We start from the raw sequence: 20,192 nt of genomic DNA, 5'->3' as shown, positions 1-20,192 counted from the left end.
TCTTTCAGAAAGAGCACAGATACTTATCCTCTGTTTGGCATTCAGTTTTCCTGTCATGGAACAGCTGTCGGGTTTGGCGCGCTAATGCTTTTGGCTGTCTTAATTTTGACAGAGACATATTCACTCCCTCAAATCAAGACAAGCCTCTCTGAGCTCACAGAAGCAGTACGTGTGAGTTTTCTGTGCTTTTACTAAAAAAACAAAAAAAAGACTAAACAATGAATATCACACCTTTTTATTTTAAAGACATTTAACTCATTATTACATGGAGTTTTGACCGTTGTCATCGCTTTTAAAAACTACGGCTAGATATGAAATGTTGGAGGCTTTTTGGTCTTAAGATTTGAAAAGATTTCTTGTGACCCTGAGAAACACTTTTTTTTCTGTGGTATCTTCTGAAGTACCTCTGCTCAACAGCTTTCCAGAGGCGCTTTGTTGAGTAGCCAACCACCAACTGTGGTTGTAGAGGCCACATAACTATGAATGTGCAAAAGAATGTCAGTAAAAAAGCGGCATGTATCACTGTATCACTGGGCAAACTTTCCCTGTGTAAAACAAAACTAACAGCATAAACCTATAAAATAGATGTTTGGAGGCGGTGCGGTATAAAAATGTCCTGGTGTCTCACTGTCTGTGCTGCTCTTTGAGATATGCTACCCGGCAACAGCTGACTGACATGAATGATGATGAGTGAACTTGATGCTTCTATTTCATCCATGCGTAGCTGCTGAATAAACAGAGAGTTTGCAAATAAGCACCAAATTAGAGTAAATGGGCTGTTAATACATTTCCCCTTTGAAGATGTCCATGGTGAGTGTGTGTCAGTGAGTGCACGTAGCACACAGCCAGTATTTACACCTCTGAATAGAGTTTGGTGGGAGACAAACAGGAGACATTCCTCAACCTCAGGCTCACATTAGCATGTTTCACCGAGCTGAATGCACACACACACACAGTGGAGTGTAAATGGCTGCTCAAATGGGCATATGTATGCAAACATATGTTGGACTTTGGATCAGCTGCTTTGGAAACACACACACACATATTGGGATTGCTAAACATAAATACACACAGATTTCCTGTTTTCTGATATGAGTAAGTTCTAAATATATGTGTGTATATATGAATCAAAGATATAAGACAGATTTGCTGTTGTTTTTGCTCATTTTATTTGGCATTAATTCTCTTTACAGCACCACATTTCTTCCTATGAATATTTCAACATGATGGAGTGGAACGCTAAAGGTGGAAAACTGCCTTTGTTCTCTGAGCACATGCCCGTAATCTCATCTACAGCTTCTTGCTACTGCAACAGAGGATCCAAGATTATTTCTTTTATTCGTCACAACCAGCTGACCAAGGAAACTGTCCAGAATCAGTCGCTCAAATTCAGCACACAGTGAATGAACTACACCTTGATTTGGTGGTAATGATGTAATTTGGCCAAGCAACAAGGAGGACATGTTGCACCTTGAAAATGGAAATGCAGTGGAAAAATACTCGACACTAATACATTAGCATCAGTAGTCAGTGGATATGGCATGAAGCAGGCGCACTATCAGAAGAGGTAGAGGCAGACAACACAATGTGAGGGGTCTGATCCTTATTACTTTTGCACATCAGGACTTCTAATTGGAAAATCACATAGCCAGATGTGCTCTGTATGAAACTGTGGCAGAATGATCCATATTAATTTGGTATTTGCTCTCAGGCAGCAAAAGCTGAAATATAAAGTCTCTTTCTTTTTCTTTCTCATCAGTAAGCAACTGCTGCAGACCAGCAATTCCCAAACTTTTCCAACTCATGGACCATTTGAAAATTTTAAAAATGTTGACCACCTACACCCAAACCAATATCAACACAGAAAAGGCACCATTCAGAGCATTTTATTTTAATGATAGCAAAAGATTCAGGACTGAAGTAAAATCAGAGGAGATGTGAAAAAAAGCTCTCTTTTTTGTGTGTGGTGTCACTTGTCAAGTCACAACTGGCCTTTTTTATACTCTATGGCATCTTTTACTGTCTAATCAAACTGAGAGCAAGGAAATGCAGGATGTGTTCCAATTTTAGGATATCACAGAGCTATCATCGCAATTTTTCCAAGAATCATTTAGATAAAACTTTGAAAGCTAAAAGGGTATATATATTTTCACACAAATTCACGCAATACTGTATCCCACTTTCAATACCTTTCGATTGTTGTATATATATAAAAGAGAGAGAGAGAGACATGGATATCCATATATACTGTACCAGTCAAAAGTTAATTTATATAGAAGGGTGTATAAAATTGACGCCTAATGACCATCAGCAGGCAGCTGTGCTGGAGTGAACTGGGGGCTTCAAACCGACGGCCTGCCCCTCACTGCTGAAGTCTGAGTTTGAAAATGTCTGATTATCTGCTGCCACACTTGCTCCTCTGGCACCCTGGATATAGACTCAACTGATCACTTGGGATGTTTTTACTCACCTCAGCCACCCCTGGTTGTCTGGATGTGTTTGGGACAGACTCCTCAACAGTAATGTGAAGTCCCCCTCATGATTGTGTAGTTTTAACCAAACCAGGTTTTAAAGGTTTTACTGAAATCAAATCATGGATGAATTCCATTTGTTTTGCTCATCAGTGCTATGGGACAGTATTTCTGTCATAGCTTGCATCTACCATCATTCATCCCGATTTGACAATGGCATCATTTGTTTTTTCTTCAGCTACAGATTTTGCCTGATTCTGTTTTTCAGCTTTGATATTCAGGGCTGTTTGCATGACCTCACCAGCTGGCAAGAGTGGGCCACATCTCTCTCTCTCTCTCTCTTGCTCTTCCTCTCTTTCCCTCCCTCCCCCCTCTCCTTCCAGCATCTAAATGTGTGCTAGAGTTTGAATAAAGCTTCTTTCTGCTCTCCCACACAGGCAGGAGCGAGAGGCCCTGGAGTCACTGGCACTGGGAGCTTTGGAGCATCAACGGTACGTTTACAACTCTCCACCAGAGTCCCCAACAAGGAATACTGTGAAGGGGTTTTGGGGGATTCTCTGGTTCTTGTCATCCTCTGCTTGGGGCACAGGTAATGATTCAGGTACACAGATGCCAAAGCAAAGGTAACCTCCGGATACTTCTTTTTCAATATTAACCAGTTTTGGGTTGTTAATTCTTAACTTTGAATAACCTCTTGTGGTCATTATGCCATGGGCGTTTATTTGCTGGACTGGCATCAGTGAGTTGTGACAATAACCACCTTCTGTTTATTACAAACTAATGTGAACTTTAATTTGCTGGCTCTTTGTGGCTCTGTTAAAATATCAGTTTACATTAATATGGCTAAAACAGGAGTCTTATGAGGAGGACAGCTTTAAAAGTTTTTGAGGAATATGAAAATGATTCATACTTGATTCAGTATATCTTCTCTGGATGGATGAAACTACAAATTAATCAAATTGTGTTGGTTGGATGAGACTATGAATGAGTGAAGTCAGGTTTTTGTTTCTTGTTTTTTTTAATAATTTGATATTTTTTCAAATTGACTGATAATCAATATTTGTCTTTGGTCTGTGAAAAAATCAGCTCGAGGCCTCTCAGGCCAGTTTGGAGAGGCGCCAGCAATTAAAAAGAAAAAAGACTGAAGGGAAAGTGGAGACTGAGTATTTGTTCTGCTGATCATTTCATGATCTCTCCAATTTATCTGCGACCACTTTGTGGGGTCAGACACTGATGTGGAATAAAACCTAATATGAATATGGGACAAAGTGCTTTCATGATGGAGTTGAGGATGATTGTAACTTTTCTCATGCCAGACACTGCAGTCTCAGCGATGAGCTAATAAACCAAGAAAAAATGCAATTTTTGTTTTAAATTTAAACTCTGAGTGGAGAAAATCTGTTTGATTTTTGGCAAACTGTGCCGTATAGGAAAGTACCATCATAGAGTGGCATTCCGTTTCTATGGTAACATTAGGCTGAGTGAGTGCATGGCATGAATTATAATTTTCAGGTGTCAAAAATGCAGTGGACTCAGTTAAAACAGACATCTTCATACATCGTTCATATTATTTAGAATAAACTCACCTGGGAACTTTGTCACAGTGTCACTGTGTGCTTCTAGTTGTATACGTGTTTAATTTAACTGACTAAAGTGGACGTCACGGTCAAAGCCGTCTGCTGAGCGTTAAGACATGTACTAATGCTCCCAAAAACACCTGTGATATGATTTTCCTTCTCCGCCCAGTTTACTGTACAAGAGTCTGTGTGTGTTCTCTAACACAGGCCTTACAGTGTGTGTCAACACTGACACATGCACACACACTCTTTCTTTACCCAGGGCATTGAACGTGCGCTCTCACACATCCCCTACGTGATCTATGAGTGTCGGCCTGTGTTTCAGTGTGTGTATGCATATCAATAAGGACTCTGTTCTGCTGCTGATGGACTCTGGAGGTTTGGAGGAGAGTGGGGGGAGGCAGTGAGGTGGTGAGCCTCTCCTGGATGCCCGCCTTGTGTTTACCTTGGCAGTGTGTCACCCGTCCCACTACATACTCAGCGCCCTCCCTCCACCCAGACCCTGCCCCTGTTCGTGGCTGAAACAGACTGAGGCCTTATTGCCCTCCACCTCAGCTGGGAGTGGAACATACCACAGTGGCTGGGCAGGAGAGCAGCAGCCAGCCCACTAACTGAATGGGCACACTGTGGAGAAAGGGCTGATTGGCTTGACCTGCCCTGACGTGGCCTGTACCGGTGCACATTATAAAATGGCCACAGTTTGAATGATGCTCACTGATCGGACAGAAAGCACAGTGAAGGACACAGGGAAAGTTTTTTGCTTGCATTTTCTGTGTTCATGCATTGAGAGAGTGCGAGTAGAGTTTGACTGCTGGGTCATTACAGCTGTCTTGGTCCATTTTAGAGAGGCCCATCTTGACTGTGAGAGCGAAATAACAAATGAATCAGCATTTCATTTCCAAAAGAAGAATGACATCTAATTATGATAATGATAACAGACCGCTATCACAGCGAAAAGTAAAAACTAAAAATCTTAACCAATTTTTTTGGTGTATGACACACTTCGAAACACGTAAGATCAGTCATGGATCAGAATGTGTGCAGGAAATGAGGTAGGATCAACAAAAACGTCTATGTTCTGTAAAGTTGCTCTTTCCTCTATGGAGATAAACTTCTTACCTTGCCTTCGTAGGCTGTGCATCACATTGTGTGATTGTTGTTCTGGTGGACGGACCACCCGACACGGACAGTGTGACACAGTGTGACTCAAGTTTGACATTTTAACAAACATCAAAAAATAATTTGACATTCATCATTGCAGATAAATAGATATCAGTATTTCCACAAGCAGTCACTCAAAAACATCCTTTTTATGATTGTCATAGTCAATACTCTTAAAGAAAAAGTTATTATATGCTGTAGTTTAGGAAAAACATAAATGTGGTAAAAATCCATTACAAAAAGGGAAAGGGTTAGGGTTAGGGTTAGGCTTATTGAGAATAAGCCCAGAAAAGTTTGAACAATCTGGAAAATCCAGGTGTAGTTATGAAAATGTCATAAGAAGCCAAAAGGCATGGACACCAAAAATAAGAAATCAGCAGTCTAAACTGAACATTACACATCCATAATGGGTGCACTGTGTGATTACTCCATTTGTCTACACATACTGTATGGTATTTTGTGTTTCCGCCCAGACTCGGCCAACAGTCACTCTCAGGGAGATCTTAGACAGCAGCGCAAATATTAGTCCTACTGGACTGTGTGGAACTTTGAGAATGCTAGCAGCCCACACACACACACACACACACACACACACACACACACATCCAGTTTCTAATACACACACAGATGAGAACAGATATGCACAATATTATCATGCGTTTCAACAGTGTGTTTTCATGTGGATGCATTTTGAAGTGAACTAACTAAAAGGTGCTACATAATTTGAGATTTATGATTGATTGATTGATTTATTGATTGACTGATTTGTGTGTGTTAAGTGAGATATACATGATAGTGTATATTTAAACACTGAACTTGGAGGGTCACTGCCTTTTTTCTTTGGCCTTTAACCAGCAGGCTGCCAACCTCCGTTCGGCTACTGCAAATGCTTTGTGACCACGAGCTTCAGGTTTATATGGTTGTAAATGTGTCTCTGTGGCTGTTGGGAATGAGCTGGGATCATTTTTCTAAAGCCTGGAGCTTGTGAACACAGCACAATGAAGGTTCAGTTGCCACTGGCATGCTGGGCTGCACGTCACAGCAGTGGAAAGTTGAGAGAAAATAAGTAGTGCAGTAATCAGGTTTTGACAGATGTGGGTTTGTGACATTGAAACATGTGTGCCTGGCCTGAAGTTGCCAGCTGATGATCATCGGTTGGATTTAACACGTAGAACAAATAAAACATTTTCTCTGACAATGCTCTCTCTTGGGCATTGTTGGGTTTCTGTAAATCATACTGAAAAAAGGTCTCACCCCGTTCGATTTGAGATAACTTCTGTTATGCTTTACAAATAAAATGGATTTGACTTGGCAAGGAGGCCACCAAGGTGGCGCTGTTGCTACACAGCCAACAGTAGCAACTAATGAATTACTAGAAGAAATGCTGCAAAATCAGCATCAAAAACAACACCAATGATATCGCTGATATCTCGACCACACTATTTTTCTTGAATTGCTAACTACGCCAAAGGGAGCTCACTGTGGCTTCCAAGTTGTCCTGAAAATGTAGTAAAATCCCGAGGGCCTTTTATAATACACACACACACACACACACACACACACACACACACACACACACACACACACACACATATATATAAAAGTCTGTGTGCACGTTTTTGAAACAAAACAATGGCCAGAACACACCAACATCAGCTCCTGGTTGGAAAAAGTTGTCAGCAGCACAGGAAACTTAAAATAACCCTTTCATTTTATGGCCATAGTTTGAAAAACTATTTGACAGATTCAACATGAATATATAAGATATACGAAAGTTAGGAAGCTGGAAAAAAGAAAGGAGTATTTAACAAAGGGGAAAGCATTTGAGATGAATGAATACTTCTCCCTCTCTCTGCCTGGACTTATTTCAGAAAAATATTTCCTGTGCACAGAAACAAGAAGGGATTTCATTCCTTCACAGGCATGCATGGTATTCCAAAACAAGACACCTGACGTCTTATTTCCATTTCAGCAAGTAATCTATGAGTGTTACAATCCGGGTTTTATTTGTTTCTACACCTGCCTCTACCTGCTAAAGAGCTCCATCACCTTCACTGATCATCAGCTCCATCACCTTCACTGATCATCAGCTCCATCACCTTCACTGATCATCACCAGCTGTCCATCAGCTCCATCACCTTCACTGATCATCAGCTCCATCACCTTCACTGATCATCCCCAGCTGTCCATCAGCTCCATCACCTTCACTGATCATCACCAGCTGTCCATCAGCTCCATCACCTTCACTGATCATCAGCTCCATCACCTTCACTGATCATCACCAGCTGTCCATCAGCTCCATCACCTTCACTGATCATCCCCAGCTGTCCATCAGCTCCATCACCTTCACTGATCATCACCAGCTGTCCATCAGCTCCATCACCTTCACTGATCATCACCAGCTGTCCATCAGCTCCATCACCTTCACTGATCATCAGCTCCATCACCTTCACTGATCATCACCAGCTGTCCATCAGCTCCATCACCTTCACTGATCATCACCAGCTGTCCATCAGCTCCATCACCTTCACTGATCATCACCAGCTGTCCATCAGCTCCATCACCTTCACTGATCATCCCCAGCTGTCCATCAGCTCCATCACCTTCACTGATCATCACCAGCTGTCCATCAGCTCCATCACCTTCACCTGACTATCACCTCATGCTCATCAGAGAACCAGAGGTCCAGTAGAGCTTGATATCTGGTCTGAACCTCTGTGTCAGTCTTGTTGAGGGACTGGACTTTCATTTATTTTTCTGTTTGCTGGTGTGAACGATCATGAGCATTGGGAAAACAGACCTGAGCCAGCGTGCTGCTGCAGAGACTCAAGTATTGTACTGCTCACCTCCATGTAATTCTTCTGCTTAGTCTGCTCACCAGCCTGAACAAGTTCAAAGTAAAAGATCCTAAACTGATCCTACCTGTCCTGTCTCAGACTGCTTTTGGATACTGAAGCCAACCCCTTAGAATGAGGCTGAGATAATATGTACATCTGTACATCCTGGGTTACAGGATACATTGCATCTATGCTGTAACAGCTCTAACTCTCTCGTATGCGCACATGATCAATCACACACGCACACAGCCACTCTGCGCCCCCCCCCAGCCCCCCCCCCCCGCCATCAGTGCATCTGTGTAAGTGCACACAAGTTTGGAAAAAACACAGTGGCATTCCTTACAGCACTTCCTTGCACTCATTGCTTATTCATGACCATGGTACTTTTAGCCAACTTGTGATCCTTTGAAATGGCTTTAGGCATTTCACATGAATTATTTTGGTGAACTTGAAATATATTCAATTTTTGTGTCCAGGTAACAATGACACCCTTGCTTCTGCTGTGTGTGTCCTTGCCCTTCATCTTGGCAACAACATCATTTGAGGATCACGATGGTGAGTTTTGCAAACTGAAATCATCATTTGCTACATTTCATTTTGTTAAATTGAGGCTTTTTGAGGATGATTAAAGTATTTAAATATGCAGCTGATGTATTGGCTCTGTTAGCTCTATTTATGCAATTTTAATCGGACTATAAAATACATTTTGCTAAAATATTATCCATGCAGACTAACAACCTTGACACGTATCGTCCCCAGACTTGGATGGCACACTGCGTGTCAGCATTCCCCTGGAAGTGCCTCTCCGTCCTCTGCTGGGAGGCAAGGTCGTGGTGCCGTGTTACTACCAGGACAACACCCCCAATGACCCTGGAGCCCCAACCATCGCCCCCCTCTCCCATCGCATCAAATGGTCTTATGTCACCAAGGAGAAGGTCAGCACCATCCTGGTGGCTTCAGAGGGAAAAGTCCAGGTGGAGATAGAGTATCTGGATAGAGTGAACATGGTCAACTATCCCCTGGTGTCCACCGATGCCACCTTGGAGATAACAGAGCTGAGGTCTAAAGATTCTGGCACCTATCGCTGCGAAGTGATACACGGCATTGAGGATAACTACGACTCTGTGGAAATCCAAGTTCAGGGTACTACAAAATAAAACTATGGCAAAACATCTAACTTCTGTTAAAAAGACAAAGATACAGAGGCTTTCGACCTTTTAGAAAGTTCATCCAATAAATTCTACCCACTGCAAATGTAAACCACTCACCTTTTCCTGATAGGCTACAAGTAAGGAAGTAGCAACATTCATCTGTCCTCTGCTCACTTTTTGCACTTCACAGGTATTGTGTTCCACTATCGAGCCATAACCACCCGCTATACCCTGACATTTGAGAGGGCAAAGGCTGCCTGTATCCAAAACAGTGCCACCATCGCCACGCCAGCCCAGCTCCAAGCTGCCTACGATGATGGATACCATCAGTGTGATGCCGGATGGCTCTCCGATCAAACTGTCAGGTAGCTTTCATCCCCACAGCCACCCAACCTCTAACAGGCTTATCTACCCAGGATCACTGTGAACAGGTCCCACCTACAGACAAATCCCAATTCACCACACCAGCATGTTACTAGATGAGGAATCCAAATAGGAAAGCCACATAAGACAGAAGAAGAGTCAGACTCCAAATGGAAAGGGGGAGCTAATATATTATATACTGTACATAAACCAAGAAGCTTGTTGTTGGATCAAAGTGTAAAACCACAGTGGTCTGACCACATCTACTGAAAGCGATGTGTTCATAGCTGTTCTGAACAGCTACACCACAGTGCAGGGGAGTGGGAAACACAGCTGTCACTTTTCAGACTGTGCCTGAATAAATATTCAGCCGTCCCAACTGTGTAGGTTGGCAGAAGTGAATCCCTAAAGAATGGAAGGGGAAAATGGAGCTTGAGAGAGATATTCAAATTCGGCCTTCTCCTTTACAATTTAGCACCTTTTGACATCTTCGGGGGACCGTTGCATTTGGTTATGCATTTGTTATATCGTGGAATTGTGTATTATTATTATTTTTGTCTCTGGGCTAGCATGCGCTTTGATAAAGTTAAAGGGGATCTGGTCTCTGATTGTGTCCTGGCCAGAGGCATTGTGTTTTAGGCCCTACTGGAACAGTGGCTTTTAAAATGCATTTCATTTATTTATGTTTAGAATAAAAAGCAAACTTGGTCATTTTAAAACACCAGACCTGTGAAAAAACACTGTAAAACATACACTCAGACTTGGTTACAAAAAAACTTTGGATCTCTCAAGATACCCCATCCATGAGCCCCGGGAGCGTTGTTATGGAGACAAGGAGAATTTCCCAGGTGTGAGGACATATGGAGTGAGAGACGTCAACGAGACCTACGATGTGTACTGCTTTGCTGAGAAGATGTCAGGTATTCTCATCTAACACAGACGGCAACAAAAGCTGCCTGACTCACACGAACCTTGGATTCTACAGTCAGAGCCACTTCCTGTCATGTAAATGTGCTCGTCTTCCTCCTCTGTCCTCCCAGGCAGAGTCTTCTACTCCATGTCTGTGGAGAAGTTTACTTTCTATGAAGCAAAAGACCAGTGTGCCAAGCTCGGTGCCCGACTCGCTACCACCGGAGAGCTTTACCTGGCCTGGAAAGCCGGCATGGATGTGTGTAACGCTGGATGGCTGGGAGACAGGAGTGTGCGCTACCCCATTAACATCGCCAGGCCTCAGTGTGGAGGGGGACTTCTGGGAGTGAGAACTGTCTACCTCTTCGCCAACCAGACTGGCTACCCATACCCCGACTCTCGCTATGATGCTATCTGCTTCCGAGGTAAATCTTTTGTGTCATTTTGTGATAAAGCACTTATTTGGCTTTTTGGGGTGAAGTTCTCCTTATAGTTGCTGACCAATAAAGCAATAAGGCATCAGTCATACGCTCTGCTTTCCTTAGCTGGTGAGGATGAAGATGTTGTACCTTCGAGAACTACTCCTTTCCCTGACATCATCCGCATGACCCCTGCCCCTGGGGTGTTCCCAAGCCTCACTGCCTCCCCTGGGGGTGAGGAGATCAGGAGTGGAGAGGTGGCCACCCTGTCCCCACTGCCCGTCCCTCCCAGTGTGACGGACTCATACGCTAAAGTGACACCTGTTGTGCGAGTGCCCGGAATCGACCTGACAGGCTTTGACGTTGCCATGGCTCCCACCGGTAAGAAGTTGGTTTTATAACAAAATCCTTTTCTCCATTTTAGAATGGTGATATGATATTAGCATAATCTGCGTCAAGCATACATCTGAAGAAAATAAAACCCAAACTGTAAATTATTTAAATAAGACAATTCTTTCTTCCTCCCCTCCCACTCTTTTCTCAGGTGTGGTGTTCCACTACAGACCCATCACTGGTCGGTACAGCCTGACCTTCCTGGAAGCTCAGCAGGCCTGCCAGACCATCGGGGCTGTCATCGCCAGCCCCCAGCAGCTGCAAGCTGCCTTCGAGAAAGGCCTGCACCAATGTGATGCCGGCTGGCTCCGTGACCAGACTGTCAGGTGAGTCAGAGGGTCGGGCCGGACAGACTGGTTATATATACAAAACAGAATGATTATCATGACATTAATGAACATATAACATAATATCAACACTGGTTGGTTCATGTGGCACATCAGAGCTTACTCCTGAAACCATATAAAGCAAAACAAAGCCTCAATACTATGTACCACTATGCTCTCTCATGATCAGGTATCCCATCGTGTCACCCAGAGATAACTGTGCAGGTAATCTGCCACATCTTCCAGGAGTTAGATCCTATGGCCTGAGGCCAGCCAGCGAGCACTACGATGTGTTTTGTTACGTAGAACGTCTGCAAGGTGAGCAGCAAATCAGTGTGTGTATCGTCGTGTGTATCTGACTGGAGCGCAGCTGAGTGCTGTTGAATGCTCGTTCTCTCAGGTGAGGTCTTCTTCACCAGCGATTACGACAGCTTCTCCTACGAGGAGGCTGTGCAGCATTGCCAGAAGCTGAACAGCACCCTGGCCACCACTGGGCAGCTGTATGCTGCCTGGAAACAAGGACTTGACAAATGCCGCCCAGGCTGGCTGATGGACCGCAGTGTCCGCTACCCCATCACAACCCCCAGGTTCCACTGTGGAGGTGGCCAGGTGGGGGTTCAAATCATCTACGCCTTCCCCAACCAGACAGGATTCCCTGATGAGCACTCACGCTATGATGCCTACTGTTTCAGAGGTAGGACAGGACTCATTTTTCACCTGGCAGCACGGGCAGTTCAGTAGTCCCAGCCTCGGACCTATGCTGCAGGTTTACCTCTCTCTCGCTCCCTGTTGGTGTTTTTGCCACTTCCTAATTGAAATCTTGTTAAGAAGAGACTCATTCACCTAATCCCAAAGTGATACACAAGAAGTTTAATAAGTTGTTGCTACATGATTCTGGCTTAGTTAGAAAGCTAACTAAGAGCATAGACTTTGGCTGGTACCTAACTAGAGACAGCGGCCGAACCAGCATCTCATAATTCACATCACTTGGTCACTGAGGTCATCACACAAATGTAACAGCTGTAATATAATTTTCCAGACCATACAATGGTGTTCTGATATTGATATTTATGTGTTTTAGCATGTGATAGCCCTGTATAAAAGTATACAGTCCAGCATGTTGGTTTCCCTTTTTTTATTTCTAAAAACAAAATGGCCTGGTTTAACTTAACTCAGTAATCTAATTTTATAACTTTTTATAACTTATAACCTTTTTCCAGCTGAAATTCCACTTGTTCACACTGAAATTGAAACCACCGTGGATGTTATCAACAAGACAACAGTCACAATTGATCACCAGGCACCACCAGGTAAGATTATTATCTGAATAAACTAATTATTATTACAGTTTTACAAATAAAGAGTTCTAAATCTGTGAAAGAAATTCAATCATCAATGGAATCTCTGTGTTATCGTATGTAGGGCAATTTCTGAGTTCATTAATATTCATTTTTGCTGTAAAAATTTTATTATGAATTATGCAAAAGTCCAATGTGGTTTTGTGGTTTTAGTTGAACCTACTGTTGTCTACAATGAAACTGAAACCAGTGTAAACATTACGGAAATAGAGGTGGTCATCAACAAGACAACTATCACAACTCACCAAGTTCCTCCAACTGGTAAGAGACTGAAACACGTGTGAATGAAATCATTGCATCACAATCATCAAACCTGCCATTTTCTTTGGTAAAAGTCGCCACAGAAATAAGTTACAGTAACAGTAACAACAACACCATGCATTATCTCACCTCTGCCTCAGAGTAAAAGTAAGAACTAAAGTGTGTAATCGTTGACATAATTAAGCAGCATAGGATCATGGGATTTTTTGTTTCCTTCATAAGTTTAACTGCAGTCAGTTTCTCTCAGGCAGGATTCCTGGGAGCAGAGCTGTCGCTTGTTTTTCTGATAACTTCCAGATCCAGACTTCCAATGAATAAAATCTTTCATTTGCCTAAACTGGCCTGAACTTTCTGCTGCTGTGTGTGCAAAGCGGGATATGATGCCTTTGAGAGGCGGGATAATCAATTGGACTGTAATAACAACTGAAATCATGGTTTTCTCAAAGTTTTAAAATCAACCCAACTTTGCAGAACCCTAATGCAAAAACACAGATTTGAAATAATCAAGCCATTTTTTACATTTCCATTTGAAAAGGAGGTACCAATAAATTCCAATCAAACTCAGTATTTAGTTTGCTAAATGAGGAGAAGGTCAGCTTCTAATGTTTTCTCCACAATGTTTCCTCCAGTGAAACCAGCTTCAACTCCAGTTCCTGTTGATGTATCCGGTTCTGGGTCAGCTGATCATTCAGGGGAGAGCTCAGGAGAGTCCAGCACCTCCAGTGGCGATGCTTATGTTTCCAGTGCCAGTGGTGACATCAGTGGTGACATCAGTGGTGACGTCAGTGGTGACGTCAGTGGTGACATCAGTGGTGACATTAGTGGTGATGCCTCGGGTTCCACAGCCAGTGGTGATGCCTCGGGTTCCACAGCCAGTGGTGATGCTTCGGGTTCCAGTGCCAGTGGTGATGCCTCGGGTTCCAGTGCCAGTGGTGATGCCTCGGGTTCCACAGCCAGTGGTGATGCCTCGGGTTCCACAGCCAGTGGTGATGCCTCGGGTTCCAGTGCCAGTGCCAGTGGTGATGTCAGTGGTGTCACCTCAGGTTCCAGTGCCAGTGGTGAAGCCATTGATGTAATTTTCAGTGGTGACGTCTCTGGTTCCAGTGCCAGTGGTGAGACTTCTGCTTCAGGACAGCAGATCACCTACAGTGGACACACAGACATCCTCTTTGGAGAAGGGTCTGCTTCTGGTGACCCCCAAGAGGTAGAAGGGGGAAGTACTGGCATCTTTGCTTCTGGGGAGCTGGGTTCTGCTTCTGGATCTGGGGATGGGATTTATGGACAGCAGTCTGGCTTTGGGGTATCAGGATCAGGATCAGGACATATCAGTGGAAGTGGGGACATCAGTGGTAGTGGAGAATTCATGATCATCATGGTGGATGGAAAGATGGTGGAGGTATCAAAAACCCACAGAGAGCCTCATGAGCAGCTGTTGGGTAAGGAAGGCATTGAGATAATTGAATCAAGTACATTCGGATCAGGAAGTTTGTCTGGCTCTGGTTCTGGCTCTGGTTCTGGCTCTGGCTTTGGCTCTGGCTTTGGCTCTGGTTCTGGTGGATTTTCTGGCATCTCTTTTGTCGACCACAGTGCCTTTGATCTGACAGTTCAGCCATCTGGTGAGCAGGAGGTGTCTGGATATCAACCCTTTGGATCAGGGTTCCATAGTGGCTTTCCAAGTGGCTTTCCATCTGGTATGTCGGGAAGTGGTTCAGCCTCCGGAGGCTCTATGGAGCAACGTGGTGATGTTGTCTTCATTACAGATGATGAAATGATTCAGGTGACTGTACCACCACTGGAAATCCACCCACAGCAAGGCCGTGGTGTGGTGGAGGTAAGCGGGGCAGGAAGCGGATCAGGGATCCATCATGAATTCAGTGGCGTTTTGGAACTCAGCTCAGGAAGCGGAGCCCCTCATGAAGAACTGTCCGAGCTCTCTGCTGCCCTGCCAGCTGGATCAACCACAACTTATCTAAAGTACATCAACAGCCTCAGTCAATCAGGACTGGGAGAGAAAGAACAGGAAAGTCGCACCGTTGCTGTGACTCCCTACACAGCCTACACCAGCCCAACCACCACACCATCAGTTTCATTAGAAACCCCTGCAGTTGTGGAGGAGCCTGAGGTGGTGGAAGGTATGTGCTTCAGCCATTTCCTGTTCCTTTGCTATCACTAATTGTGTCATAGATTTAAGATAAACTGCTCAAACTGTTTTCATAATGAGGTCTTTCTCTCGGCTGTCAGCCTCTGCAGACCCTTGTAATCCAAACCCCTGTGGTTCAGGATCCTGCTCTGTGCAGGGACAGCTTGCTGTGTGTCAGTGCCCCAGCGGCTTCACTGGTGAAGACTGCACCACACGTGAGTCACCGAACTACAACACACAGCGCACTAACACCTGTTGGGTATTTATGAGCTGTGAGCTTTTTGTTTTTGTCGAAATATATTTTGATGTTTGTGTTTATGTGCTTAGCGGCAAAGGGCTGTGCTGAGGGCTGGTTGGAGTTCATGGGCAGCTGTTACCTTCACCTTGCAGAGAGATACACGTGGTCGGATGCTGAGCAGCACTGTCAGCAGCTCAATGCTCACCTGGTCAGCATCGGCTCACAGGAGGAGCAGAACTTTGTCAACTGTGAGCAAATTTTTGATTTCTAAATCGTGACCTGCGGTGTCAGTACGGACACCTGATTTTAATTTGGTTTGTTTTGATTTCATTTCATTAGTCCAGTTTCATCAGTGTCATTAGAACATTTTATCCTGCTTTATCTCTTCAGAGAAATTGTTTTCAAAGCGTATTGATTCAACTGCTGTTGCTGTCTTTATTGTGTACAAGTTGCATGTGTCTCATGCGGTGTGGGCCATGCAACAGAGCAGATCTACTTATTTCTGCCATTCATTCATATTATTATCAAATTAGCTAAAATCTGCTGCGTCAGCATGATTAAAAATGTTTGTTTTGAGTTAACCTAAGATTCTCCTCTTTTCCTTTACAATATAGCCAATGGTCAGGACTACCAGTGGATTGGACTTAATGACAAGGATGTCCAGAATGAGTTCCGCTGGACAGACAGCAGTCCTCTGGTGAGCTTGGTTAGAGATTGTTGTCACTTGAATTTTCACTAAGGAGGTGAAGCAGGGGCTACAGCTATCACTGTCAGACATAATGCTTCAGGTTTGTCGCTTTTCTCTGCCTCCGGAGATGCTGCCATTGTAGAATTAACGCTTTTATTTTCACTCTGCTGTTTTCTATTGAGCGGAATGTTGTAAATTCAATGTGTGATGCTCCACTCAGACCTTTCAGAACTGGAGGCCCAACCAGCCAGACAACTACTTTAACTCTGAGGAGGATTGTGTGGTGATGATTTGGCATGAAGGTGGACAGTGGAATGACGTGCCATGCAACTACCATCTTCCTTTCACCTGCAAGACTGGACCAGGTAGGTTTTCTAGACCAGAGCTGGCATCTGGCTCAAATGAAACAATTCAATTTTTAATGTGAAAAAGAACTTTTATTCTTTATTATGGTTGGTCATTCACATAATAAGAACTCAATAGTTGGTCGAATGGCACGTTTAAATGATCAGTGATGGTCTGACCTGTTGAAGCAAAGAATGCACAGAGATGGACTGCGTTCTTCATATTGACCCACTAAAATATCTGAGCAATGAGATTAAAATGAAACCCACTTGAGTGGGGCCACCAAGACAAGCGCCATAACCAGCACCTGTCACCTGATGTTCCAGCCACATGTGGCGCTCCCCCAGCGGTGGAACACGGGCGGCCGATGGGCACTAGCAGAGAGCGCTACCCTGTCAACTCCATAGTCCGCTACCAGTGCGATGCAGGCTACACACAGCGCCACCTGCCTGTCATACGCTGCATGCCAGATGGACAGTGGGCGGAGCCACAGGTGGAATGTACGGAAGGTGAGTTCACAGGAAAATACTTTACTATGAATTTTAAATCCATAGCGTTATCACAGTTGAGGATGGCGGGACTAAAACAATGCAAATGAAAACCAAAGAATGAAATATGACAAAACCAAAAAGAACAGTTGTGATCGACGAGCATGAGAAACTGATGCCTGGGGAAGGTGTTGCTGGTGAAGTCAAAGAGGTTACAACAAGGAGTAAAGACACAGCTATCTAAGTTAGCGCCTTTGCAGACCTGCAGCTCACTGAAACCACCACTGTTAGTATCGTCACATAGAAACACTATTTACACCGCAAAGTTCCATACGCGATGGTGAGATAATGGAAACTTGTCAAAATACCAGCGACTTCTGTGGAACTGCAGTAACATAAGATTTTGACACTAAGTCAACAGTAGCAAGAGGAATAAAGGTCCTGGTCAGCCACCAAGTGTAGTTCAGAGCTGTAAAGAGCCGTAAACCCTGAGGATACCTGAGACTAATGCTGGATTTAAACCTTGTGTTGGACACTGAAGTATCATTGACACAGGGGTAATGTTTTGTAGACAGAGAATAAAGCCCTCCCACAAAGCTAACATTTCAACTTCCCACTGCTGAAGGGCCCGTGGCCGCTACTGAAATGGATCCTTTAGCCACACTGCTCACTTCAGGGTGATTTGTACATCCTTTGGCCAATCATGTGCACATGATATCATCAGTATGCGTACCTTTTCTCCCCCAGCTGGCGCCAATAGTAACAGGCTACACAAAAGATCCCTCAAGAGAAGAAGTAAAGGGGTCAGCAGCCGACAGGAACAGAGGAAGCTGCTCTGAGCAGGATTGAAAAGGACATACAACAGAGAGCCACAAAAGGACCCCTCTTGTAAACAAGCATGGACACCAATGCAGATGCCCAACCAAAAACATATAATTCCCTCTCATGTATATATACATACTAAAGCACATTTAGACAGTGACAGTGTAAATCAAGTTTTTGGTGTTTGAGTGTCACTCTGCAACTTCTGTAGGCAGGTTTTCTATGTATTTATAGCATCTAATTTATAGCTGTGATCCAGCATTTGGACAAATTATACGGAAAGCACAGTTGAAATTTTCTGCGCCCCTTTGCCAGCACTGCACACAACATAAAGTAGTTAAAAACTTTCAGACAGGCTAAATTAATAGTGACACGCAAAGTCCAAAAATAACCTAATAAAGCTGGATTCACTGAAGTCTAACACAATGTTAAATAGACTTTAAAGGTATTTTCTAGCTCTGTGTTTCTTAGCATTTCTTTTATGCAGTTCTAGACAACAACTGTGCTTTAGACTGGTGGTAAAAAAAATAAAAATAAAATAAAAATCAGAGTAAGACAGTGATTCTCAGGCTTTTTGGTTGTGACTCCTTACATATTACCTCTCTGTTTGACAAAATGGACAATGGTTTGTTTTAGTGAATTATTAGAGGAGTCGGTTCAGCGCAAAACAGTACTCCAACGTCAAATAAAACCCCAGATCTGAGCAAAAGCGGAGAGAATTTCAAACAGAATGTTTTGGCGTGTTTGTTTGAAAGCGTTAGCCATCATCCAGGAAACCTATGCTGATTGGTCACAACCCACAGGTTTGAGAACCACCGTGCCACAACACCACAGTATCACATATACTGACACGATTGTGCTGTTCGCTTGATGAACAGAAGTCCAAGTTCAAGATGTGATTGAAGTCACTGTACCAAACCTGGATGGAAACAGTCAGCACTCATGCACTTTTGACAGTCTTCAGTCACATCTGTGCCAATATGTGCTAATAAATCTCATCATTTAATGCTGCAGAAAATGAACATCAAGTTTTTCAAGTTGGGGTTTGTATTTGTGACTTATTCAGAGTAAATCATGATCTGTCAGCACTGTTTGATGTGAGGACGTTGTCTATGGGACAAATGACGAGTCTCTCATTCTATGTTTCCTCACAAATCTCTCAACAGCAGGATCTGTTAATAACCTAACAGCCAATTTACTGTTTGATTAATTCACCATCAACCTGTTTTGTTCTTTTGTTTGTTAAATGAAATGTGTAGTTTAAGATACAAGTTACCTCTCAAATGGCCGTGACTGATGTAACAGTCAGCTGTACAGAAGAAGACACATCTGGATTTTTCTCTTCAAGCCGTGGACATCTGTGTGGGTGTTTCTGGCTGTGAGCCATGTGACAGGGTCTCCAAGACAGAGATGTTCTTTAAAAAAAAAAAAAAAAAAAAAACAGAAAAAAAAACAAAACATGATCATGGAAAAAAGAAGCTGTGAACGCAGTGAAACGTATTTTTTGAACAATGAGAAAAGGGAAGCAGAGAGGGAGGAGGAGGTGAGAAAATGTTGACCATGACCCTTTAAGGTCAAGATTAGCTTCAACACTGAGAGCAGATAATCTGGCCTCCTCGGAGAGCGACTCAAACGGTGAAGCAAAGACGACACACACATTCCAACTAGTCATCTCACTGACACACAAATATCCAGCAACTATACAACCCAAGTGGGTGAGTCAGATTTGTATGTTTACAAGTGAAATAGTTAATTAAAGTCAAATTGCTGTATTTTTTAAATTTTTGACAGAAATGTCAACATTTGAGTGACAATACAGAGGACTGTTCAGGAATCAGTGAACATTATAAAAGTGTGACTCTAAATCAGTGTTTGTGATGGATTGATTCTGCAGACTGAAATATCTTTAAACCAAAACACGTGTAACGCTGCAGACAGATGTCACATCTGCTGTGACTTTGTTCAGATCCCAAATCCTGACGTGAGCATACAGTATACTCGTGCTGTGCTGTACTAAATAAAACTTGGAATCATCCGTCTCTGTGAAATGATTGAACAGTTGCTGTCTTTGGTATAAAGCAGTTGCACTTAGATTGCTGTTTTATATGGAAATCACAGATCTCACAGTTTTTTTCCTAGAGCCGTTAAATTTGAAGTGAAGTCAGATGAACAAGCATCGCTTTTAGTTTTTTTCTTCTTACCTTCCTGTAGAGCCTTACTGTGAAAAAACACAGTAAATAGCTCC

The 20,192-nt window shown here is 43.3% G+C and overlaps 1 protein-coding gene across 1 annotated transcript; it reads left to right on the top strand.

The window, feature by feature from the left end:
* The first annotated feature begins 2,896 nt into the window (after positions 1 to 2,896).
* On the top strand, positions 2,897 to 19,408 carry acanb (aggrecan b). The gene is made up of 19 exons (XM_029522642.1): positions 2,897 to 2,962; positions 8,523 to 8,601; positions 8,806 to 9,189; positions 9,388 to 9,562; positions 10,353 to 10,480; positions 10,601 to 10,894; positions 11,015 to 11,269; positions 11,433 to 11,607; positions 11,798 to 11,925; positions 12,008 to 12,301; positions 12,828 to 12,917; positions 13,119 to 13,226; positions 13,856 to 15,358; positions 15,468 to 15,581; positions 15,694 to 15,852; positions 16,219 to 16,301; positions 16,513 to 16,657; positions 16,964 to 17,146; positions 17,873 to 19,408. Exons 2-19 carry the CDS (start codon positions 8,529 to 8,531, stop codon positions 17,962 to 17,964), a joined length of 4,383 nt encoding a protein of 1,460 aa, XP_029378502.1. The 5' UTR covers positions 2,897 to 2,962; positions 8,523 to 8,528; the 3' UTR covers positions 17,965 to 19,408.
* Positions 19,409 to 20,192: the final 784 nt, after the last annotated feature.

The sequence above is a fragment of the Echeneis naucrates genome, chromosome 16 (genome assembly GCF_900963305.1).
Source record: "Echeneis naucrates chromosome 16, fEcheNa1.1, whole genome shotgun sequence".
Lineage (NCBI taxonomy): Eukaryota > Metazoa > Chordata > Actinopteri > Carangiformes > Echeneidae > Echeneis > Echeneis naucrates.
The sequence above is the reverse complement of the archived record's forward strand: the minus strand, read 5'-3'. Positions and strand labels throughout refer to the sequence as shown.